The sequence below is a fragment of the Myotis brandtii genome, unplaced genomic scaffold (assembly GCF_000412655.1).
Source record: "Myotis brandtii unplaced genomic scaffold, ASM41265v1 scaffold555, whole genome shotgun sequence".
NCBI lineage: Eukaryota > Metazoa > Chordata > Mammalia > Chiroptera > Vespertilionidae > Myotis > Myotis brandtii.
This window is the reverse complement of record NW_005370065.1, coordinates 323,435-349,503: the sequence shown is the minus strand read 5'-3', so window position 1 is coordinate 349,503 and position 26,069 is coordinate 323,435. Positions and strand designations below refer to the sequence as shown.

The window sequence follows — 26,069 nt, the reverse complement described above, 5'->3', positions numbered from 1 at the left end:
ATTTGGGCAGGAGAATGCTGTGTGAATTGAACTTTAAATGCATTTGTATTTTAGAGGTGTGATGAGAAATAATAAAAAGGTAAACTGGACTAGAAAATGAGAGGATGGGATTTACACATTGGTTGAGTCAGCTGACATTATGGTACACTGGAAAAAACATGGAACTAACAGAAGACTTGGTTTAGAATTTGGGCTCAACTAATTCATTTACCTTAGACAAGTCACTTCACTTTTCTGATCCTCTTTCCTCATTCCTCATAGGTTGTAACAACTACTCAGAGTTGTGAGGAAAAGAAAATTTTTTTCAGGAAGTACTTTATGGAATAGTATCCTAATTGGGGTCAAATGCATATATTTTAGATAGAAATAATTAAATCCTCAAAGTGGAGCTTTGGTAAATATCCTCTATCCATTTATAGATTTATCTTATTTGAAACAAAGAATATATGTGGAAGACTTTACCATCAAAACAGAAAAAGGAGATCGTTGTAAACTTTATGAAGAGTCCATGGAGGGAAGATTGCTTTAAGGATCTTTAAATCATTTAAAGATGACTTGTGGTCTTGGCCAGTGTGGCTCGGTTGAGTGTTGTCCCATGCACTAAAAGGTCACGGGTTCGATTCCTGGCCAGGGCACATGCCTGGGTTGTGGCTCAATCCCCAGTAGGTGGCGAGTTAAAAATAATATTTTTTAAGAAAATATTTCAATTGATTTTTATAGAGGAAGGGAGAGGGAAATAGAAACATCAATGTGAGAGCAAAGCATTGATTGGCTGCCTCCTGCATGCTCCCTATTGGGGATCAGGGAATGAGCCTGCAATCTGGGCATGTGCCCTGACAGAAATCAGACCGGTGACCTTTCAGTGCACAGGATGATGCCCAAGCAACTGAGCTACACTGGCCAGGGCTAAAAGTAATCTTGTTAGCACAGAAACTTTGCTTCTTGGATCGTGTTTTGAAAAAAGAAAGACAAGCTTGACTTGAATCTCTAGCTTTTAAAACTCTTGGTATATACTTTTATCCTATTCTTTATAGATGGCAATAATTTAGAATTGGTGACATTTCAGATGTCTTCAGGCTCATAAAGAATGTGTTCTTGACTTTTGAGCATTGTGTTTATGAATGCTATCAACCTCCAGTTCATTTTACTTATGCTTTTCTCTTCCAGGTTTTTCGTTGGAATATACGTTGCACATTTATGGCGATTCTGAGTGTGAGGGCAGACTTCTGCCAGGCTCAGCACAGCGTTTTTGCTGACAAGTGAGCTTGGGGGGTTCTATGTGCCATAATTAATATTGCCTTGAAGACTCTGGACACCGAGACTGGCCTCAGAAATAGTTGGCTTTTTTTTTTTTATTGCAAGCATATTTCTTTTAATGACTCCAGTAAAATTAAGCATCAAGTAAACAAAAGTGGAAAGTAATCTACACTTTTAACTTGTCTCACTAGTGCCTAAATGTAGTAAAGGCTGCTTAAGTTTTGTATGTAGTTGGATGTTTTTGGAGTCCGAAGGTATCCATCTGCAGACATTGAGGCCCAAGTTGAATTTGGATTCAAGTGGATTCTGAATACTTCTGCTTATCTTGAAGAGAGAAGCTACTTAAAGAATAAACACGTTGAATAGAGAAAACACTGATTGATAATAGGCATTTTAGTGGTCTTTTTAATGTTTTCTGCTGTGAAACATTTCAAGATTTATTGATTTTTTTTTTTGTTTTCATTTTCCCCATCACACTCACTCACACACGCACGCTCACACTTTTTATTTGCCATAATGAACCGTCCAGCCCCTGTGGAGATCTCCTATGAGAACATGCGTTTTCTGATTACTCACAACCCTACCAATGCTACCCTCAACAAGTTCACAGAGGTAAGATTATACTATGGTGTACTTTTTGGATTGATATATAGGTAAAATCCCATTAAAATTAACACCATTATAAAGAAATCTCTTATCACAAAGCCATTTATTTCCGTGATTGGCATATGATGGTCATCCTACCAGTCTTTTTTTTTTTTTTTTTAATGGGTTAGATTAATTATAACAGATTTTTAAAAGAACATTTATGGAATTTGGGGGGACCTTAGAAAGTATCTAGTACTATGTTTTTTCTTATATCTTTTCTACATTATTAGTTCTCTGATTATACTTTCAATAATAAAAATAATTAACATTTACTGAACACTTTCTACCCAGCATTACAATAAGCAATTTCATACAGTATGTCATTTACTCTTCTCAATAACCCTGTGAGGTATAGGTACTATTATTATCTCTCTCTTACAGATGAGGAAACTGAAATTCAGAGCAATTTTGTAATTTGCCTGAAGGCACACAGTACATAGCAGAACTGTCTCTGACACTAAAACCTGTGTCTACCTCAAATATTCTAACCACTTTTGTTGAAAAGCTACCCCAGAACTACTTGAAATAGTAGCCATTATATACAAGGGTTCAGAAACTTAGGGGAAGGAAAGGTATTATAGGTAGCATTTTTGTCAGATCCTTCATTTTTTCTATTATTAGTGGAAAGCATGTACTTTACTCAAATATGAGTAAGCTTTTTAATCATTCCCTGGTTGTTCAGTCTCAGTGTGATTTCTATTGATGTATTTTATGGAATAGACTTAGAGAGCTGAATGAACTTTTAGGGATTCTAAGTCTATCCCTCTAATTTTTCAAATGGCAAAACTGAGTTCAAAAAAGGTTTTGACTTGCTTAAGGCCACAAATATTTACCATGAAAAATTCTACCATAACCTTCCAATGAATGGCTACTATGAAGTTCATTTCAAAGGGATTTTATTTGTATTCTGAAACTTACTAAAATTACTGACTTAGTTATAATACTTAACAACTTTCCTGAACATACTTTATAAGAAAGCCTTTTTGTGAAAAATAAAATCCTTTAGCAATTAAAATAACTCTTTAGATAACCAAACATGATATCACTGTTCCTGCTTATTTATACTTAATAAGCCCTAAGCTCCTTAACTTTGTGTGCACAGTGTACAAGTTGATTCTAGGCTTGTGTCCTTAGGTTGATCAGTCACCTTTAAGCCTGGCTGAATTATGTGATACTATTTTCAGCCTGTGGATTCCTTGGCCATAGATTCCAAAAGTGGCAGAAGTCACTGTCCTCCTGCAACTATAAAAAGATGGTGGTCCCTTGAAGATAGGTAGTCACTGTATTAGGCATTATTGTGGGAAAGTTTTTAAAGGAGCAAGACTTCTGGCCATAATTATTTTGTATGTTAGTTGGCTTTGTAATATAATACCATTTTTTAATCTTAATTTCAAAATAACTTTTGTTTCCTTAAATTAAAAAAAAAAAAAGAACAGTAAGTATTTTCTAAATAAAAATCAGAAGATACAGATAAGCAAAAGACACTTTAAAAATATTTAACTGTTGCCCTAGCTCGGGGGTGGGCAACCTTTTTGTGAGTGCATGCCAAAACCAGCAAAATCTCTGACTCAAAATTCTTCTGCGTGCCAACCCTAATTTTTTGAGTACACGATATGCCTACTTGATATCTCTTAAGGTGTACGTATGTGAAGAACCTTGAAGAAATAATAAAATTCATTCGAGCGACAAAAACACAGTATGTGATGATGAAAAATACATTTATTTTTTAATGTATACATGTACACTGATAGTCCGACAGAAAACTTTATGACTCCGTTTGATATTATCAGTGGGACTTTGGCTGCTGCATCACTGATGACAGAGATTTTACATCAGGTTTATATTTCGTGACCTTCAGAGATATGCATGAGCTACTACTTTAATCCGTCCAGCTACTCCTATTATGAGACTTAACAAAATTCATCACTGAGAACAAAGATTCACAATTGTAAACGGAAGATTATAAGAGAGGGTTTCGCGTGCCAGCAAAAGTTACTGGTGTGCCATGTTTGGCACGCGTGCCAGGGGTTGCCCACCCCTGCCCTAGCTGGTTTGGCTTAGTGGATAGAGCATTGGCCTGTGGACTGAAGGGTCCCGGGTTCATTTCCGGTCTAGGGCACATGCCCAGGTTGCAGGCTCGATCCCCAGTAGGGGGCGTGCAGGAGGCAGCTGATCAATGATTCTCTCGCATCATTGATGTTTCTGTCTCTCCCTCTCACACTCACTCTCCCTTCCTCTCTGAAATCAATTTTAAAAAATCTGTGTATATAAAAGCCTACTATGCAAATTGTCCTGCGGAAGTTCAACCAGGATTTCAATCGCTCGCTATGACATGCGCTGACCACCAGGGGGCACCATGGAATGAAGGAAGGCCCCAGCCGGCAACCAGAAGGCCCTGACCAGCCCTGATCACTAGCCAGGCCAAGGGACCCTACCCATGCACGAATTTCGTGCATTGGGCCTCTAGTATATCTTACCTAATAATAGACAAACATGTAAATTGACCATCCCTCCGCTACGCTCATCAGCCAATCAGGAGAGTATGCAAATTAACCCAACAAAGATGGCGGTTAATTTGCATAGGTAGGTGCGAAGCGGCAGAGCGAAGACTAAAGGCTCTGGCCGGAGCAGTGAAGACTGAAGGCTCCGGCTGGAGCAGCGAAGGCCTGGGTCCCGGGTGCTGGAGGAAAACTGGTGCTGGCAGCCAGGGGAAGGGAAGGCCTATTGCACAAATCTCTTCGTGCAACAGGCCTCTAGTATATATATAATATAAACACTGTTTCTTTAAAAAAAAAACTTAACTGTTAATACTTGCCTTCTAGATGTTTCTTTCTGTGATCCTACAAATAGATAGGGTCATATTTAAAATAAAACTTCCCCCCAACCTCTTCAGTATTATTTTCATAGCTGTTATAGTATGCTGTATGGCTAACCCATACTTTCTTTTAACCATTCCCTTGTTCAGACCATTAATGTTTCCAGGTTTTTACCATTCCAAACTGTGCTGAACATGCTTGGCATCTAAATGTGTATATCTTTAATTATTTCATTAGTGAAAATTCTCAGAAGTAGAATTTCTAGGTCCAAGTATATGTGTTCTTTTAAAGTTTTTGTGTTATGCTACTAAATTGCCCTTTACAAAGGTGAGTCTTACTGATATTTCTACTGAGAGTGCAAGAGTGTCCATTATATATGTTGCCACAATGAGAATGATTTTGGTTTTTATTGAAGAATAATGTCTCATTGTTTCAACTCAAAATAGTAAATTTTTAAAGCTTTGGTCACAGATTCTAAAAGCAAATTACCTTATATTTATTTTTCTTTAAAGGAACTTAAGAAGTATGGAGTGACAACTTTGGTTCGAGTTTGTGATGCTACATACGATAAAGCTCCAGTTGAAAAAGAAGGAATCCATGTTCTAGTGAGTGTGTAGTGTTTTAATTTTTCATTACAAACAAGTTGTACCTTTCAGATATTTTATAAAACTTGGAACTCAGTAGTTTTGCTTTTTGAGCTTATACTAGGAGAATACAGTGTTCATAGCAACCTTTAAATTCTTTTTTATTGGCAGTTTTGCTCATTTGTGCTCTTAAAGTCTACACTTGCAGGGTATTTTCAATAAATAAAAAGTAAAATTTAGTGAATACTTATTTTAAGAAAAAGTTAATTTGCATTTTGTTTTTCTAGGAAATTAATGCAATAGTTGGCTTTTGTTTCCAGGCTACCAGTTTGACTCTAACAAAGTCAAAACAAAACAAAATTTCCATCAGACATTCTTTTTTTCCCCCCCATCAGACATTCTTAAGTCACATGGAAATATTCTCTTACTTTGCAAGTACAAATTAGTTACTTAGTATTTTGTAGTTAACTTGTAGGGGACAAAAAGGTGGGAGAAGAGGATAAGAAGGGAGAAGGAGAGGGCATCTTACTCCACAGTTATCAGCCTAGTTTCTGATACTTTTTTAGGTTTCTAAGCTTTTGTGTGATTAGATTTCTTTCATAGTTCAGTTTGAACAAAAAGTGATTGAAATTAATTTAAATTAAAATATTCCCTAGCCTCAATATATGCTATTTTATTATACAAAGCAGGAGCCTCATATTAGGCAAAATTTTATACCTTTTCCCCTAAATAGTTATTTAAATTGCAGGAGCATGTAATGAAATGACCTTGTAGTCTTAGGTGTTTTAGAGCTATTTGATTTGATTGTGGGAAGGTAGTGAAGTAGGTTGAGAACTGGAGATTTTTTTAGTAGTTGATGAGGCAGAAAATAAAGAAGATATTGGTATCGGGTTATATTTTTACTTTTTATTGAGAGCTAGTTTTGTAGTCTTTATTGCATTAGTCAGTAGTTGGGAAGGCTGTTGATGCAAAGAAAATAAATGTCCTGTTGGTAAGGTAGTCATCTCCTATCTGATCCATAAAGTGTCCTCACCTTCATTTGGGTGAAAATAGAAGAAATAAATAGCCAGACATTATGTTTTTAAAGAATACTATGTACTCAGATGTATTTGAGTAGTATGGCATGGTAGTAATTTGTTTGCATTCTCATTCCTAAATGACTTTAAGTTCTCCTGGCTGGAAATCACTGGGGATAAGTATAAACATGTGTAAAATGTAGCCCGGTGTTTAAGAACACACACACAAACACAAGAAATAAGTCAGTCAGAGAAAGACAAGTATCACATGATTGCACTCATATCTGGAATCTAAGTAACAAACTGATGATTGGAGAGGATCCAGAGACATGGAAGCATGGAACAGAGTGCGGAATCTCAAGAGGGAAGGCATGGGATGGTGGGTGGGTGGGAGGTAATCAACCAAAGACCTTGTATGCATATATGCATAACTCTTGGACACAGACAATAGGGTGCTGAAGGCCTGGGGTGGGGGATGGGGCCGGGCTGGAAGGAGTCAATGGGGGGAAAATAAGAACACATAAAAAAACAAACAAAACTTTAACTTCTGATGTAGCCCTGTGTTTAAACAAAACCAAATTTTACTTCTTGAAGCTAGGCTGAATTTTTTTTTTTTTAATATTTTATTGATTTTTTACAGAGAGGAAGGGAGAGGGATAGAGAGTTAGAAACATCAATGAGAGAGAAACATCTAGCTGCATCGTGCACACCTCCTACTGGGGATGTGCCCGCAACCAAGGTACATGCCCTTGACCGGAATCGAACCTGGGACCCTTGAGTCCGCAGGCTGACGCTCTATCCACTGAGCCAAACCGGTTAGGGCTAGGCTGAATTTTTGAAGTTTTTTCCCCTGTAAGTATAGTGGACCCCCTTATCTGCGGTTTCGCTTTCCATGGTTTCAGTTACTTTGTGGGGTCAACTGTGGTCTTAAAATATTAAATGGAACATTCCAGAAATAAACAATTGATACATTTTAAATCGTGTGCTATTCTGAGTAGTATGATGAAGTATTGCTTCATCCCATCCAAAGTGCAAAAATAGTGATACTGGCAATTCAGATATGCCAAAGAGAAGCTGGAATATGCTTCCTTTAACTGAAAAGGTGAAAGTTCTCCACTTAATAAGGAAAGAAAAAAGTAGGCTGAAGTTGCTATGATCACAGTAGGAATGAGTCTTCTATCTTTGTGGAAGTGTGAAGAAGGAAAAAAATTTATGCTAGTTTTGCTGTGCACCTCAGACTGCAAAAGTTATAGCCAGTGTATGAGTGCTTAGTTAAGATGGAAATATTAAATTTGTGGGTGGAAGACATGAACAGAAAATGTTCCAATTGACAGCAAATGTTGCACCAGAAAGCCTTCAGCCTAGTAACAAGTAACACCAACAAATAAGAGATCATTACACAGATTTAGGAATAGATTTGGACTGAAAATATAAAAATTATTGGAGAGAGAGAGACACCACATTTGCATAGCCTTTATTACAGTATATTATTATAATTGTTCTGTTTTATTGTTAATAATTTACTGTGCCTAATTTATAATTAAAATTTAACATAGGTTTGTACATTTAGGAAAAAACATAGTATATATAGGGTCTGTACTATCTGCGGTTTCAGGCACCCACTGGGGGTCTACTGTGTTTTCCATTGGTTAGATGAGAAATTAGTTTGTTTTGACAGATGGCAGGGTGAGAAAATGAACTGTGGATTGACTGTAGTCTGTTTGAGTCAGTAATGTTGATAAATATCTTTATGAAATAGAAATGAAGTAAAGAACTTGAACTAATTTGTAGAAAATGCTGGTAGGTCCGGGATTTATTCCAGGCCTTTAAATCTAGGCTTTTGTTTTAAATAGCTATGATTAGAAAAAATTAAAGGGCTAACAACTTAAGCTTGAAAAAACAAGGACATTTAAAATTAATCTTGGAATTTGTTTACTGCTTGTCTGAGTAAGTGAAGCATGCTTTGTGTTATTGTTTCTTAACTAGGTGCATTTTAGGGAGTATTATTAGAGGAAGTAAACTCTCAACTAAAGTACTTACTGGTTTTATAGCTATTTACAGTTAAACTGTAGTGACATTTATAATGATAACACTGACAGCCCTTTAATTATGGGGTGTAGTTGACAAATCAAACATAATGTACTGTCATGGCTAATGGGCTACATGAAGTGTTTTAGTGGTGCCAATAATGAGTGCAGAATCAATTTAATGCTCTGTCACTTTTCTCTTTTTCCTTCTCTAGTATCTTAAAGTGTTTTTATCCAATTTCATTAGAATAGTCTTAATGTTTAAAAAAATTTCCGGTGTTTTTACATTTCTGTCCTTGAAGCTAGATGGAAAAGAGGATATGTAAAATGTGAGTCCCCTTTCCTCCTTCTTCAAAGCTGATTTGTATTGGTTTCTTAGGACCTCTTGTAAGGTAGCAAGGAAGAGAATCACCTGGCTGTTTTTTAATTAAGACCAACCCATGCATATCTATACTAATAAAAGGGTAATATGCTAATTAGACCGGGTTGACCAGACATCTTCCGGACGTCCGATTTCCTCCCGGACGTCCAACTTCCTTCTGGACAAAGCCACAGTGGTGGGGGCCGAGGCAGAGGCGGTTAGGGGCAATCAGGCTGGCAGGGGAGCAAGCAGTTAGGGGCGAGATCAGGCCGGCGTCGGGGAGCAAGCAGTTAGGGAGTAATCAGGCCAGCAGAGGAGAGCAGTTGGGGGCAATCAGGCTGGCAGGCAGAGGCGGTTAGGGGGCAATCAGGCAGGCAGGCAGTTAGAAGCCAGCAGTCCCGGATTGTGAGAGGGATGTCTGGTTGCCGGTTTAGATCCGATCCCGCTAAACCTGCAGTCGGACATCTCCTGAGGGGTCCCAGATTGGAGAGGGTGTAGGCTGGGCTGAGGGACACCCTGGCTGCCCCCCCCCCCCCAGATTTCGTGCACCGGGCCTCTAGTGATGAATATAAAAAGAAAGGGATACTTGAAAGAAAGAGGTCTCCGTTTGCTTAGGGACCCTAATATGTGGCACTGTGCTCATTCAATGAGATATGTATAATTTAGGCAAAGCTTTAAAAATATTTGCTACATGGCTTTTAAATATGTATAAATAAGCACAAAGACGATAGTATGCTTCTGCTATGGTATGCTAACTATTGGAGATTTTTTATCAAAGAGCCTTTCTCTAAAGAAAAGACTTTATATCTTAGAACTGTTTGGGGGATAATCCTCACAAATATTTGTAGAGACCAGTAAGATACCAGTTATTGGTATACTTCTTTGCCAGAGTGTACTTTTAAATCATATCGACAGGTGTATCTTCTCTTACTTTGTTTGGGCTTACAGTTTTCTCTATGTCTGTTTACAGATTGCTTCAGACAAAATATTTGAGGAATATTAATTTCTTATCACTATCATAAGAGATTTCCATAAGATAAAATTAGACACAGATTACACTTCATTGAAGAAGGCTAAGTTATTTGACACACTTGAATTTCTATCTTGGATCATTTTTCAGCAGTGACCAGAATCCTGTTATTAAGAATAGGTATATATGGTATAGTTAGTTCAAGTAGGCCCGCCCTCTGTATTGTGCAGCTATTCAGTATTAGGAGTTAATCCTAGAGAAAATACCAATTTAAATGAAAGATTTTTTTCTTTCCAGGATTGGCCATTTGATGATGGTGCGCCACCCCCTAATCAGATAGTGGATGATTGGCTAAACCTATTAAAAACCAAATTTCGTGAAGAACCAGGTTGCTGTGTTGCAGTGCATTGTGTTGCGGGATTGGGAAGGTAAGTTCTTACCCTTTTGTGTGTGAATTCATTATCAAATATTTCACTTGGGTAGAAATTTTCATTTATTACACTAAATATTTAATTGCCTGAAAGGAAAGGAAATGAGAACAAAAGCTGCTTTTTGTGTTTTCATTGGTTGTCTGATGCCATACTAGATTTAGTGGGTGGTGGTTCAGTTGTTCTGAAAATGACTTAATGTAATTGTCTAATCTTTGAGCTAAAAATATACTCTTAATTCAGTTTTCTTTTTCTTGCTGTACCAAGTAACCAAAGGTTCAGGCTTTTGAAATGTGCAATAACATTAAAAAAATCTGTACATGGTTAATTTTGGATTGAGATGTGTGGGAAGTTAGAAGGTGGAGAGCAGATGGCTGAACTTAAACTCCTGAAAGGAGATGTGGAGTTTAATGGAGAATGAAAAGTAATTTTAATTTTTTAAAAAAACCTTTTCCTTGAGCATTGCATGGAATGGTGTTGCAACACTCATCAACAGAAGGTTAAAGGTCAATTTATGATGTGTACTTTGACTCAAAACATTAGTGCAGGTAGTGGTGACTCAGGTTCTTACCTCTGCTTAGCCCTTTTGTTTGTTGTTTTCCTTTTTTTATAGTATAGTAAAGTTTCTAAGTTTCAGTCCTTATCTTGAAGAGCAAAGGTAGTATTATTAATTTGACTTGGGTTAATTTAGGTAGTCCAAAATCAGTGCCCTATAATTGACTTTTTTAAAAAAAAACACTTCATTTCCTTTGTTATATTTAAAAATACTAGTACATACTTTTATTGAGACTGATTCTAATTATCAATTTTCTGACCCTCTCCTAGCTCACGAAAAGGATTTTGTTGAAGTCTGGCATCTTTTTAGTAATTGATAAGGAAATGATATTAAAATTGATTTATAATAAATATCAGAGTTTTGGTAACATGTAATCTGGTTTTTAAAATTTAATTCTAAAGATGTGTGCATATTTACAATTGAGTTTCTCTCTGCAGGGCACCTGTGCTGGTTGCACTTGCTTTGATTGAATGTGGAATGAAGTATGAAGATGCAGTTCAGTTTATAAGACAGTAAGTATGAAGTTTTATACTCAGAAACACATAAAGCAAGATCATATAAGAGGAAGGAATTATGGAAAGTATCCATTCCTAGTCTGGAATAACTTGCTGCCTTTGGCTTAAAATGTTTGTTTGTTTGAAGATTGATTATCAGAAAGAGCCAATGATAAAGAGACTTGTAAAACTACTAGCTCCCAGATTTAAAGGATATCTAATTTAGGCAGCAAATGTGGACATTGTAGAATATGTCCAGTATATGACTTGACTATCTAGGAATCTTTAAAATGAATAGCTAGGTAGAAGAGTCTTAGTGATCTTGTGTCTCTTTTAATAGATGTCCAGAATATCTTTAAAATGCAATTTCTATGACCAAGAGGCAAACCAGAATCTGTAGAGGAGCAGTTAATCACCTGGGACTCATAAGTGACCTGTTTAGGCATAAAATCAGGATGGTAGTGTCCAGACAGAATCTTGGCCTCAGTCTGGAGTGATAGGCCATGATATTTTGCTGTCCAGAATTTTTTGCCATTTATTTTCTTAGCCTTTCCTCTTTTCTTTAAAAAAGAGGAGAAAGAAAGAAAGAAAGAAAAAGACTATTAATGACGGCATGAAATGAATGGTAGCAGCTCTAGGAAGGTAACATATTTCAAGAAATGCCATCTGTGCCTGCTGCTTCATATAAATACTCATGCATCCTAAATACTTGCTACTAATTCTAATCTGAAAAATATGTTAAGCTAATTGGTAAAGAGTATATTAGATGACTTGGGATAAATCATTCTGATGTTTATTAAACGGTTAACAAGAGTAGTGAGAGTCAGCAAAGAAAATTTGTCTATTCCTTTTTCTCAGAAGGCACAGAAAGTTCTGATTTAAACTTAAGAAGTGATGTTGTATGGGAAATGTTGATTTTCGGCTTTGTGGTGTTAGAATGGCCTTAGGCCATAAATAATGCATTTCAGTGAATAAGGCAGCTCTTTTTTGTACACGATAAAGTTTGCCATTTTGTATTTTCAGAAAAAGAAGGGGAGCATTCAATTCCAAACAGCTGCTTTACCTGGAGAAATACCGACCTAAGATGCGATTACGCTTCAGAGATACCAATGGGCATTGCTGTGTTCAGTAGAAAGAAATATAAACGAAGGCTGACTTGATTGTGGCATTTAGAGGGAACTCTTGGTACCTGGAAATGTGAATCTGGAATCTTGACTGTGTCATCAAAGTGGTGATGGATTCAGTACTCCTCAACCACTCTCCTAATGATTGGAAAACAAAAAACAAAAGAAATCCCTCTATAACACGAATAAAATGTTTAAGAAAAGAAAAAGAGAAAGAAAAAAGGGATTACTTCAGTGGAGAATGGTTTTGCTCTTAGTGTTGCAGTTTGAATTTCTGCCAGGATTGAATTATTTCAAAATCTCCTGTCTTTTTAAACTTTTTCAAAATAGGTCTCTAAGGAAAACCAGCAGAACATTAGCCTGTGCATAACCTTCTCTTTGGGGAGCACACTCTTCCATTATGCTTGGCACATAGGTCTATCTCCCTGTTGTGGAATTTCTTTCTTTTTTTGTTATTTGGGGTTAGGGGGTGGGGGCTACAATTTTCCTCTCTTCTTTCCTTTTCCCCATCCCTCTTTCCCCCCTGATACTAGTTGTAGATGGAATAGGAGAAGCCCTTGTTGCTGTAGATGTGCGTGCAGTCTGGCAGCCTTAAGCCCACCTGGGCACTTTTAGAAAAAAACAAAAAACATTAAAAAAAAAAAAAAAAGCAGTGGCATATATATATTATATGATCCAGGTGGTTTTTAGTTTTTACTGATGATGGAGTGTTCATGTTAGTTTCTTTCCTTGAAAACTCTATACAACATTAGGCAAAGTAGCCAAGAGCCTTTTTTTGTTTGGGTTTTTGTTTTGGTAAGTTAGTGGGGGACGTGGCATTTTAAGAGGAGTCTCTTTTTTCAAAGAACTTAGCTGAGAGTCGAATTCTTCTCTTTCCCAACTAATGAAGCTAAGTGAGTATTCCAGAAACATTTGATTTCTGAAGGGGAGTACTCCAGTTCATCACTAAAGATGTGTCCAGAGAGTTAGCACACTTTCTACACCTTGTAGAACTGTGGGCTGTATGTAGCATTACTCTGCTTTTCTGTCTAATGATGTCAGAGAATGCTGGTAGTTAAAATTTTTTATTTTAGGACTTATTTGTACTCTGAATTTTCAGGAACAGGTAATGGAATAGCAAAGACACAATATTTTGGACTTGAGAAAATGCCTGTTATGGGCATTTTCCAAACTGCCCCCTATATGTACAGTTTAGTTTAACCACTGATTGCCTTGTTATTTTCTTACTAGGTTCTTTATGAGATAAAACCAACAATGCCTAGTGAGTATGTGTCCACAGGCCTAACAGGGTAGGAGAGAGATGTAAAGCAGCCCAACCAGTAGCAGAAGGACTGTGTTGCTAGTGAAATTGCTGTTGTCATTTTTGCTGATTCTTTGTGGGGTTCAATGTGCTGATCTAGAAAACCATTGTTCTGCTCTTTTGTGGAAGGCACTTGTGACCAGGCTGTATTGACAAAGCAAGTTGAAGGACACCATCAGAGCCTCTTGCACTGTTCATTTAAATATTATACACTTCCTAGTGCTCTGCTTCTAAGAATTTGAATAAAGGTTTAGGGTCATCTTGTCCTGTTGGAATTTGCTATGCAGAACCATAAACTTCCCATTTTGTTAGGATCAGCTAGGCCAGTAGGAAGGGACCGGGATGTTGTCACTGGTGATACCTCAGATGTTGGCTGGCTCTGTGAACTGCCTATCTCCTATGCTGGAGTTGTTTGAGCTCTTTAACTAAATGAAAATCTGTAGATGCTCTCTTCCCCCATCCCAGAAAACAAAACTAAATAATGCTTTTTGGAATTGTTTCTAGGATTTTAAAGTGGAAAATGATGGTACTATCCAAAATTCTTTATTTCAGAACATGACAATAGATTCCTTTAATATAGGCCCAAGATCAAAACAGAATATTCTCTAAGTTCAGATAGACTGTTGACTCCAAGGGTTTTGATCAATATCATACCAAACCTTTTTCCTTTGACATGCTCTGATTTTTGTTGTTTGGGGGGAGGGGGAGACAGGGAGAGACAGAAAAATAGGTGTGTGTGTGTGTGTGTGTGTGTGTGTGTGTGTGTGTGTATGTATGTGTGTGTGTGTGTGTGTGTGTGTGTGTGTGTGCACGTGCACGCGTGCAGTGTCTACCAGTATCAGTGCCTGCCTGAGTTAGGAAAATTACATTCCTGGTTCTGTATGAGGAGAAGAGTGTGTAAAGCAACATGAAACATTAGCCCTCATTTTGTTTTAAATTGCAGACTAATGTTAATTGTTCTCAGAACTGGATTTTCTTCCTCAAAATTAAGGTGTTTTTTTTTTTTTATCTTTTGGACTTAATGAAGTATTGCTAGCTGAAGCCAGTTTGACATGGTGAGAGAGATGTCAGACTGATGAAAGGTGTGCAGCCTGATTTAAAACCAAACCCTGAACCCTTTTAAAGAACAATAAACATATTTTACATGCTCTTTGTTTGTGCATTTGTTCTCCACTCCAGGTTGAGTTTCATTTGCTTCCCTAGAAAACTTGGTATTCTTAAGGTCTGCTTTAGGTCCTGCTAATTACTGCAAGGAGGTGAAATAATTAGAGGTTGGGAAGTTCAAAGATTTCATGCCACCCAGGTGTTCAGTAAGGGCAAACTTACTGGGATACATCTGCTACATTTTCTGGTTCAGTTCTTGGGCACAACACTAGGAATTCAGCATCTTGTCTCATTCCAAAGGACTTTGTTTATACCATAGGTTTTGATGAAGCATTGCAACTTTTTACTTGAACTCTTAAAGAACTGAGGGAGGAGAAAATCTATATAATCATAGGATTGGAGGTAGGCAATTTCCCTTATACCATTGGTAAGCATTTCATCCATCCATTTAGATAACGAACTTACATGTTCAAGTACCAAGAATGAAAATAAAAGACATCCCACTTTGGAGTACCTGTCTAGAAGAGGAGTTAGCTATGTAGACATAAACAGAGTGAGTGATTACAGTACTGTGTGACTTATAATTCATTGACCCATTCACCTGTTCTTAATTTCCCAGTTCATGTCCATTATCCAGCTTAGATTCAGTGTCCCATGGTTAGTTACAGTCACTTTTGGCTACACAGATTGCCCCATCTCTTGTTTCATTATATGGACTTGCCTGGCTCAATTCCCTTTTTGGTTTAATTTTTTGGTTTAATATGCCACCTCTGCACTTATGCTCTTACGCAACTGAACTTGCTGGCTAAAGTCATGCCCCCTGTTTTTTTTTTTTTTTTTTTTAATTTTTATTTTATTGATTTCAGAGAGGAAGGGAAAGGGGGAGAGAGAGAAACATCAATGATGAGAATCTGATCGGCTGCCTTCTGCATGCCCACTACTGGGGATCAAGCCCACAACTCAGGCATATGCCCTTGACAGGAATTGAACCTGGGACTCTTCAGTCCACAGGCTGATGCTCTATCCACTTAGCCAAACAAGCCAGGGCATGACCTCTGTGTTTAAAGTAGACCTTTGTACCATCTGTCAGAATAAGTTCCACAAGGGCACAGGTTTTTTGTTTTTTTTTTTTGTTCACTGTATCTTCACCTAGAATAGTGCTTGACATGTAGTCTGTGCTCAGTAAATATTGAATGAATGGGCACTAATAGAAGCATAAGTGACTGCTGTGGAGAAGGGAGTTATTAAACCTACCCTGGAGCACATGAGGAAGTTCCATGGTGATCATATTTGAGCTGGACTTTGAAGTGTGAGGTAGAAAAGGTTGATGCATGAGATAGTACTTCGCATGCATGAGGATGGCTATAATAAAACAGATGGACAGTAAGTCTTGGCAAGGGTGTGGGGAAACTGGAGTCCTTACACATTGCTGATGGCAATGTGGAGTGGTGGAGCTGCTTTTGAAAACAATTGGACAGTTTCTCAAAAAGTTACAGTTGTCAGATTACCCAGCAGTTCCAGTATGTCCAGTATCCAACTTCTTAAAAATATATAATACATAAATTTATTGATTTCAGAGAGGAAGGGAGAGGGAGAGAGAGAAACATCAATGATAAGAGAATCATTGATGGGCTGCCTCCTGCATGCCCCACACTGGGGACCGAGCCCGCAACCCAGCCATGTGCCCTGATCGGAAATTGAACAATGACCTCCTGGTTCATAGATTGAGGCTCAACCACTGAACCATGTCAGCTGAGGTCCAACTTCTGATGTATACTGGAGAGAATTGAACATGTTAGTGGTTTCCTGGGGTGGGGGTGGGGAGAATGACTGCTAGTGGATATGTGGTCTCTGTGGGGTGTTAAAAATGTCCTGGAATTAGATAGTGGTGATGGTTACATGACTGTGAATGTGCTAAGTGCCTCTGAATTGTACACTTATAAATAAGCATGTTGTAGGGGAAGTAAACTTCAGGCAGAAGAAATAAGATGAGGGAGTGGAAGTTGAATGAGCCCAGCACACTTGGGAGAAATGGCATGTTTGTTCTCTGGAGGGTATGGATTTGTGCTGGGCAGGTTTGGTCCTCATTAGACTCAGAGTCTAGAGACAATACTATACACTCCTTCCTTGTGCCTCCCTCTCTACCCCCAAGGCCACAACTAATTGGGTCAGAGATACAGTTGGCCCAAAGCTAACCAGGGGCCAGATTCTCAGTTTCAACTCAGGGAGACTCTTGGATGTGAGGAGCCAGCAGGGCCAGGGCATGTGTTGAGTCATATGTGACATGCCAGAGGGAGGAGGAGGGAGCAGCAGCCTAGGGAAGCAAAATGGAGAGACTATGGCCCGGGAGTAGCTCCAGCCAAATTCTGAGTTCCACTTCCCAGAGGGTCTAGGTGTATGCTTCTAGCGTTCTTTCAGTGGTCTCTGCCCCTTCCCTTGCTCCTTATTTAAAGCAGTTTGATTCACTTTCTTAACCAATAGAACCTTGATTTGAAGGGATTATACAAATAGCATGTTATTCCGTACTGCGACTGAAGTACCTATAGGAAGAGTGATGACTTATTTGGTGAGTATTTGAGCAACTGCCACATACTGTACACTATTCTAGGCACTAAGGATATAGTGATAAATAAGACCAAGTCTACCCTTGTAGGGCTTAAATTCTAGTGGAAATATAAATAAAAGTGGAAAAGAATAGCTACAGCAATAGGCAATACACTTTCTAATCAGTGTGCATAACAGTATGAGAAACTTGAAGGATGAGCTTGCTATGTCAGGGAGCAGCAGTGGGTAATATGGCTGGAGTGTGGTAAGGAGTGAAAGCGAAATTTAGGTAGAGGCCAAATTGATTTGGTGCAGCTGGGAAGGTTGGAGTCATACTGCAGAGGATATTATGTATCTTAGCAAGAAATTTGAAAGTTTATCTCAAGAGGAAACATCAGAGTTAACTATGTGATTTATTCAGACTGTCTATGTCCAGGCACACCAAGGCCATTCTGAATCAGGGTCTCGAGTTGGCAATCTCTGCTTTGGGCAATGGGGAAACGCCAGAGCTATATGGTCAGATCTGTGTTCACAAAGCTGCCCATCTGGCACTCGCTTTGGTTATTCAAGAAGCTCCTTAAATTAGATGTCATACCAGTTGTGCAAACTCAGTGCCTGATTTGTGCTAGGCATGCCATAAACATCAGTGGAATGAATCAGAATGAACTGGAGAGAGCAGATGCTGAAAGGATGGTGGGCTGATGAAGGCTTGCAGTAAGCAAGCACAGAAGTGTTGGGGCCTCAACTAAGGGAGCAACAGAGGAAGAGGGTAGAAGACTTTCTTTCCTTTTAGCCACCAGAGCCCAGGTTACATGAAAAGGTGGCCAGTAGATCTGCATTGGCATTTCAAAGGGTTAATTTACCACAACGGGGATATCTGGTCAGTGTGGGGAAAGATTTGTAAAACCGCCCCCACCTCCGTTCCTCCCGCAGATCACACGATGCAAATGAAAGCAATGAGAATACCTCACTGCTTGCAGCCTTGCAACCACCCTGGAGGAGTTCACTGGCAAGTGTGACAATGTGATGCCTCTGTCTCCTTTGCTGTTCAGGGGTCAGGGCTGTCAGGAAGATGGAGGAACAGAGGCTAACATTAGCCAAAATGTGCCGAGTAAGGCTGTGCTCAGAATTTTATTATTGCCTTATTATCTCATTTAATCTTCACTGGCTTCTCTTCGCTATCCCCATTTTATAGAGGAGGAAACAGAAATGAAATAACAAGTAGGTGGCCGGGCTGGTGTTGGAATCTGGGCCCATTTGATTCTAAAATCGGCGCTTACCTGCTCAGCTGTATGGCAATAGTAGAATGGAAAGATGTTATGTTCAGGATGTTATGTTTTTTGCACACAGTAGGAGTCCCTGTTAATTGAGCTGCATCTCTATGTTGAGTGTGTGTGTGGGGAGTGTATACATGCCTGTGTATAACAGTTCTGTCTAGTCAGCGTGAAAGGGGGCAGCAATAGAATTTGGGGAACCAGCTAGTATTGTAAGAAATATGAATCATGCTCTGTTCACCGTGATTGTTTTATTCTGATTAAAGAAGGCACACTCTACCCTGGCTGGAGCTGACCTGGAGAAGCAGCCCTTCCTCCCCATTTGGCGCTGCCTGTTATCATGAAAAGATTAACAACTTTGCTGCAGAAACCAGAGTCGCCAGCCCTTTGAAGGTCCCCAGCCCTTTTTGCACACCTGCAGGCCTTTGCAAAACTCCAGCCTGCTCACCTGTTAACTGCCCATTTCCCCAGGTAACCCCAACCCTTGCATATCACTCAGCCCTTTGAAGACCCCTAGTCCTTTTGCATATCAGTAAACTGCCCTTTTGCCTACCTTTTCTTCGTACTTTTACTATATAAGCAACTGGCTCATGGTGGGGTGCAGAGCAGATTTCTGTGGCTGACCTGCTGCTCTCCCATGCTGCCGGCAGTACTGGAACAAACACTCATATATGATTCAACCCTGTCTCTGCTTCATTGGCTCGAGTAGTGACGGCAGCACGGTTACCCATTGTTTGTCTGGTTACAAGTGGATTTAACTTGTGCAAACTGTGTGTAATGGGCCCTACCAGTAACAAACCAGGTCATCTGAGCAGAGTGGTTTATGGCTTATAATTGGCTCCCTATTACCGCTGGCTGGTTCTCCTGCACATAGAGTATTACTCCAGGATTGGTATTTGATTTAAGAAATTTTCAAATTGATTTTATCTTTAGTGCATTAACATGTGGCCTAAATTCCTGCGAGGCTTTCGGGAACCTGCCTGCGCATGCTTTAGCCGTCATCACTGGATCGGAGCTGCCAGTGCTGCAGCTTTTATTCAGCACAGATAAATCACTTCTCTGAAAACACTTCTCTACCGAAGCCCCGTGACTTACTTTTTTAGGGCAACTCAAGTGTAGGTCCCTTGAAATTGGAGTATATTTTTCATATCATGCTAAAATATACAAATGGGAATTTGTTAACACCAGTCGATTTCATCTCTACTGTCCTGTTGGAACAGAACACATAAATATTCAAGGAAAGGCGTGGAACTCAGCCTCATTTTCTAGGGTGCCCAACTGCAATGCCTTTTAAAATCAGGAACTAGGAAATACGACCCCCAAATGAAGATGTTATCAGTGTAGCTGAGTACATGAAACAAGAACATTTTGCAACTTCATAAGGGTTCATGTAGGTAAATGTTTTTAGTGAAAATTTTTTTCAGCACTAGGAGTGCAGAATAGATCACTGCTGCATGAAAATACCAATTAATCATCTTCTAATGCTTTTATGCAAACGATTACATTTGACTTTCATTTAGAGTTGCCATTAACACCTGGAACCCTAAGATTGATAACAGGTAAAATTTTAATGAATTGCATAAATAAAAGACTTGAATGTTAGGTGTTTAGATGAATGTATCGCACCTTTATTCATCACTACCAGTCCTCTTGAAATGTAGAAGTCAGAGGATGAGACGCAATAGAGAAGAGAAGACAGCCTTTGAACTTATCAATGTTTTCAGTAGTAAAACGGTGACTTGGAAATGCTAAATTCTGCATGTGTTTTTTCTGTCTTTTGCAATAATTTGCCTGCGTGAGAGGCCTGTGTGTGCCACACAAGACTTTATTTTCTAATGCCTGGAGACAACACTGGTCTTTTTAAATTTTTTTAATGAAGATTTTCTTTCTTATGCATAATCGTTGCTTTAAAAAATACTTTTTTTTTTCAGAATGAAATAAAAAATAGGGTTGTTGTAGATGTTTTGGGAAATACAGAGGAGGTGAAGAAAAATCCCTCATTGGTCTGTCATCCCGGGACAATTGTTATTAATATTATTATGTACCAGAGGCCCAGTGCACGAATTCATGCATGGGTGGGGTCCAGCTGGCCTGGCCCCAATTGGGACAGATTGGAGCCGGGCCTGTGGGGGGGGGTGCGCGGGGGAGGAGGAGACAGTGGGAGGTTGGCCGGCTTGCCCACCCCAATTGGGCCTGATCAGGGCTGGGCTGGCTGCGGGGAGGGGCTGAGGGTTATTGGCTGGCGGGCCCTGCTCCTGAGTGGGGTGGGTGGCCAATCAGGGGTGGAGCTGGTTGGGGGGAGGGGCCACAGGCAGTTGGCTGTGGGCCCTGCCCCCTGATCGGGAGGGTTCGCTGGCCACAGTGGGTGTCATAGCAACCAGTCATTGAGGGTCGTTGGCTTTTTATATATGTAGATTCCTTTCCCCTTTTCTCCTCACCCCCAGGTATAATTGTAGTTATAGAATTATGTATCTTGCTTTTTCACTAATGTAGTCACAACAATATTGACAATTTATTGAATGTTTACCATGTGCTAAGCACTGTGCTTAGTGTCTTAAGTATATTATCTTTAGAGTGGTAGGTGGATTAGGACAGGAAAGCTCAGAAATGCGTAAGTAGCTTGCCCAGTATCACACCTCCAGTAAGTGGCAGAGCCAGAATTCTAGCCTAAAATGTCTAACTTAGAAACTCTGATCACATCACTGCTCTATACTCCCCTTGCATTCACTATGTGGGAGCTGTCCTTGTGAACTGAAACCAACTTCTCCCCAGAGGACACTGCTTTCTCTGGCCTCAAATATGGAGGCTACTCATTGTTCCATCACCCAGGTACCACAAAAGCCAATGGGAGATGAGGAGTCAGCTCTCCAGGGCCACAGCCAGACCATTGCTCTTCTGTCCTTGGGTGATACCAGCTTGAGACAGTTATCATCAGGCTGTTACAACCACTGTCCTTTATTGCTGCTCCCCTCTGCCACCCTCCCCATCTCTCAATGCATGTAGTTCCTTGGGCCTTGAAGGCCCACCCCTAGTCATTCCCTCTTCCTGGGCAAACTCAGTGCCTCTTCTAGCCCCTCAGCTTTGAAGGCCTTGATTACCTTAACCCCAATGACCCATTCCATGAGAGTGACTGCTCTGCTCTGATGTAGTCAGGCAGTTGAACAATGTCTGGGCGAAAACAATTATGTGTGTATGTGTGTGTGTTTATATACTTATACATACCCATATATTAGTGTACTATAAATTTCACTGATAAAAAGGATGAGTAACATACAATTTAAAAATAATAAAATGTGCATTACTCTATTGTAAATTCCATGTAGCCAATTGATTCTTACAGAATGCTGATTTTTGCCAAACTCTTATATCCTAGCCAACTTACATTTGCAATTGACAAACCCAATATAAATGTTGGTTGATATTTTCCTTTATGGTAAAGACTCGAAAGTAAAACAAGGAAGACTTCAGTTAGAACTTGACTCATTTATCCATGAGTGACTTCGTTGCAGAATTGGATAATAGTTTTTGAATACTGGAACACTGTTTCCTCATTTTTTTGGTGCTGTTTATAATGTAATGGCTACAGGCATGATGCAATTTTAAGTTTAATATGCGTTACTAACATTTTCTCCATTACTTTCTCAAGTGTGGACAGTCAACAAAACAGTAAATCAAGCTCTGGTTTGTAGCATTTGCCAATTTCCATGGTATACATCCTCCTGCCATGGCCAGTTTCAAGCTGTCAATTGACATTACTGAACATAGAGTGGGGAAGAAATGTGCTGTGGCACACAATTACAATATTTCCACCGACAAAGACAATAAATAATAGCACAGATGGCGGTGGGGGGAGGTAGAAGCAGGTAAAGGGGCATAAATGGTGTTGGAAGGAGACTTGACTTGGGATAGTGAACACACAACACAATATACAGATGATGTGTTATAGAATTGTACACCTGAAACCTATATAAATTTATTAACCTATATCACCCCAATAAATTCAGTTAAAAATAATAATAGAAAAGAAAAAAGCACTAGAGAGAAAGATAATAGCACAGATAATAGTGAAATAATTAGGAAGTGATGAGTTTTAAGAACTCATGATCTTTGTCTTTGAATATAATTTATTTAATTGTAAGTTTCAAATAATGACGATATTTAATCCCTCTGAAACTTTTAGGAGAATCTTTCCTTGCCTATTCCTATCTTTGGGTGGTTTGTTGGCAATCTCTGGCATTCCTGGGCTTGCAGCTGCATCACTCCATGTTTTGCCTTCGTCCCCACAGGGCATTCTCCCTGTGTCTCTGTCTTCACGTGTCTGTCTTATAAGGACACCAGTCATATTGGAGGAGGGGGCCACCCTGCTCCAGTGTGAACTTATCTTAGCTAATGACCCTGTTTCCAAATAAGGTCACATTCGGAGGTACTGGGGGTTAAGACTTCAACATATCAGTTTTTTTGAGGGTGGGGAACACAGCCCAAACCATAACAGGCAGGAACTATGATATAGGGATTATGTCTGATCCCTGACCTTATCTCCTCTCTCCCTGTGTTAGTTCATTCTGTCTTGTTCCACCTCCTGACTAGACCGTAGTCTGGCCCCACCACTGCTCACCTTCTATGTGGCTGTCAGAGGGATCTTTCCAAAACAAAAAGTTGGTGATGTCACCTGCTTCTGTAGCTCCCTGAGCTTCCAGGTAAAGGTTTAGCCCAGAAGACCCTTCATGCTCCAGCTTCTTCCGGCCTCTCCACACTGAACCTTAACCACAGCCAAAAACTGATTGTAGTTCCCCGAGGGTGTCATTCTCCTTCACAGCTCTGGGCAAGGCCATTCCTTCTGCCTTGCATACTTATGCTCACGTTTCTTCACCGGTCTGGGAGACTCCCCTGACATCCTTCCGCCCTTCTCTGAGCTCCTTGGCGACCTGTGTGCACCCTGAACTTGGGGCTTACTGAATCAATTGTTTTTCTTGTGCCTTGCTGACAAGACAGAGCGCCCTGTGAGGACAGGGACTGTCTTTGGATCTCTTATTGTTAGACATAAGTGTCATGTTTTATCTTTTCACTATTATAAATAATATGTGATGAATAGTTTTATGTGTAAATACTTTTTAAAATTTAAAATGATTTCTTTAGGCACAACCCAACAACAAAAGACAAACAACCCAATTTAAAAAATAGACAAAAGATTGAATGGACATTTCTCCAAAGAAGATAGACAACAAACACATGAAAAGATGCTCATTGTCATTAGTCATTAGGAGAATGCAAATCAAAATCACAATGACATACCACTTCATACTCACTAGATTGACCAGAAAAAACTCGTAAACAAATGTTTGGGGGATGTGGAGATAGAAAAATTGGAACATTGCTATTGGGAATGTAAAATGGTAAATGGTGCAGCCACTGTGGAGAAACAGTTTGGCGGTTTCTCTATGGCTTATACATAGAATTTCATATAATCTAGCACTACCATTGGGTATATACTAAAAAAAAACCCCAAAAATTTATACGCAAATGTCCATAGCAGCACTATTGATAACAACCAAAAGATAGAAATAACCCACATGTTCATCAATGGCAGAATGGATAAACAAAATGTGGTACATCCATATATTGAAATATCATTCAACCATAAAAAGGTATGAAGTACTGATACATACTACAATGTGGTGAACCATGAAAAATCATGTTAAGTGAAAGAGGTTAGACAAAACAGTCACATAATATTTAATTCCATTTGTATGAAATATCAGAATACATATGTCCATAGAGACAAAAAAGGAAACTGATGGTTGCCAGGGACTAGGGGGAGGGGAGAATGAGAATTAACCGTTTAATGGGCACAGGTTTTATTTTGGGGTGATGCAAATGTTTTGGAACTAGATAGAATGGTAATTGCACAATATTGTGAATGTGATAAATGACATTGAATTGTATACTTGAAAATGCTTACTTTTATGTTATGTGAATTTTACCTCAACAAAATAATTAAAACAAAACAAGGAATGAAGTAGTGATACATGCTACAACATGGATTAACCTTAAAAACCTTATTCTGAAAGAAAGGAGCTGGACACAGAAGGTCGCATGTTGTAGGATTCCATTTTCAGGAAATATCCAGAAGAGATAAACTCATAGAGACAGAAAGCAGATTAGTGGCTGCCAGAGGCTGGGGCAGAGGGAGCCGGGGAGTGACTAATGGAAACGATGTTTCCTTTTGGGGTGATGAAATGTTCTGGAACCAGATAGTGGTGCCGGTTGCACAATATTGTGAATGTACTAAATGCTACTGAATTGCACATTTTAAAATGCTAAATTTCATGGAATGTATTATTTATCACAAAAAAAGAAATATCTCCTTATGGAGGATTTTCTGAAGTGAAGTCAGTCAAAGAATGATGTGTAGTATATTGCTGAATTTTTACTGGGAAGGAGCCCCTCACTGCCCTCCCACCAACAATGTTTGAGAGAGCCTGATTGTGTCTTCACTAGACTTGGGTATTGTGAGATATACATATATTTAATCAATCCTCACCTGAGGATATTTTTTCCATTGAGTTTTAGAGAGAGTGGAAGGAAGAGGGAGAGATAGAGAGAAACATCGATGTGAGAGAGACATATCGACCGGTTGCCTCCTGCATGCTGGGATCGAACCTGCAACTAAGATACATGCCCTTGACCAGAACTGAACCTGAGATTCTTCAGTCAGTCCATGGGCTGACGCTCCAACCGCAGAGCGTCACACAGAGTCCTGCTCCTCTTCTATCCTGAAATAAAATTCACAGAAAACCTACCTAAAGTCGATGTGATGCAGTGCTTTAGACAATATGAATTTTGGAGTAAACTTTCTGGGTTCAAGTTCCTGCTCTGCTGCTCATTAGCTTTGTGAATTGGGTGCTAGTCTGTGCCTCAGTTTCTTCATCTATAAAATGGGGCCAATGACAGTGTCTTCCTCATGGGATTGTTTTGAGAATTAAATTAGTTTAGGATTACAATCTCAACTGTAAACAAAGGAAGAAATAAATGGAAAGTAACTTATAATACAATGCATTTTAAATTTGTAAATACCTACACATGGTTATCCAGGAAGTGACTGAGATAGATGTTTACACCTGCACATAGAATCACCCTGGATGCCGCAGCTGTAAACGGAGGCTGACACAGGTGTGTTGCACTTCAATAACTAGGAGCATTGATTGCTCTGGGCGATATGTTCTTCCAAAACCAATTCTTGGGCAACTTTCTAAACAGATCAAATCCCTTGATTTTTCACTGGAGTTGCATTCCTGGGAAGTATTTTTAGAAATCATGCTTCTATGTAAAATGGAGTGAAATTCCAGGTCAGGTAATTTTACAGTTTTTTCATTTTTGTAAATGGGCTGCGGGGCATTTGAAAGTGGGACATGGGACAGTTCTGTATTGTGTGGGACTTCCTACACGTTTCCGGATGTCTGGGATCCCTGGTTCCCTCCTGGAAATGTCGGTGTTCTGCATGGGCGTTCCACCCCTACTGAGAACCACCGAAGCTATTCCAACCCTCCTCGCCTTTCCCTGACCAGG

The 26,069-nt window shown here is 39.3% G+C and overlaps 1 protein-coding gene across 2 annotated transcripts; it reads left to right on the top strand.

Moving 5' to 3' along the window:
• Positions 1-308: 308 nt before the first annotated feature.
• PTP4A2 (protein tyrosine phosphatase type IVA, member 2) lies at positions 309-17,648 on the top strand. Of its 2 annotated transcripts, XM_014549523.1 has the most exons (7): positions 309-394; positions 1,168-1,869; positions 5,234-5,326; positions 9,977-10,107; positions 11,101-11,175; positions 15,798-15,804; positions 17,553-17,648. In XM_014549523.1, exons 2-7 carry the CDS (start codon positions 1,774-1,776, stop codon positions 17,631-17,633), a joined length of 483 nt encoding a protein of 160 aa, XP_014405009.1. In that variant the 5' UTR covers positions 309-394; positions 1,168-1,773; the 3' UTR covers positions 17,634-17,648. The 2 variants fall into 2 exon arrangements, with proteins under 2 accessions (XP_014405009.1, XP_005878396.1); XM_005878334.2 differs by lacking the exons at positions 15,798-15,804; positions 17,553-17,648 and adding an exon at positions 12,181-12,930 and having other exon boundaries at positions 372-394.
• The last annotated feature ends 8,421 nt before the right edge of the window (positions 17,649-26,069 follow it).

Excerpts from the sequence above, each read along its gene's own strand:
- PTP4A2 (XM_005878334.2), top strand. The coding sequence starts at position 1,774 with ATGAACCGTCCAGCCCCTGTGGAGATCTCCTATGAGAACATGCGTTTT. Across the intron at positions 5,327-9,976 it reads AAGAAGGAATCCATGTTCTA|GATTGGCCATTTGATGATGG; the intron begins GTGAGTGTGTAG and ends TTTTCTTTCCAG. Across the intron at positions 11,176-12,180 it reads GCAGTTCAGTTTATAAGACA|AAAAAGAAGGGGAGCATTCA; the intron begins GTAAGTATGAAG and ends TTGTATTTTCAG.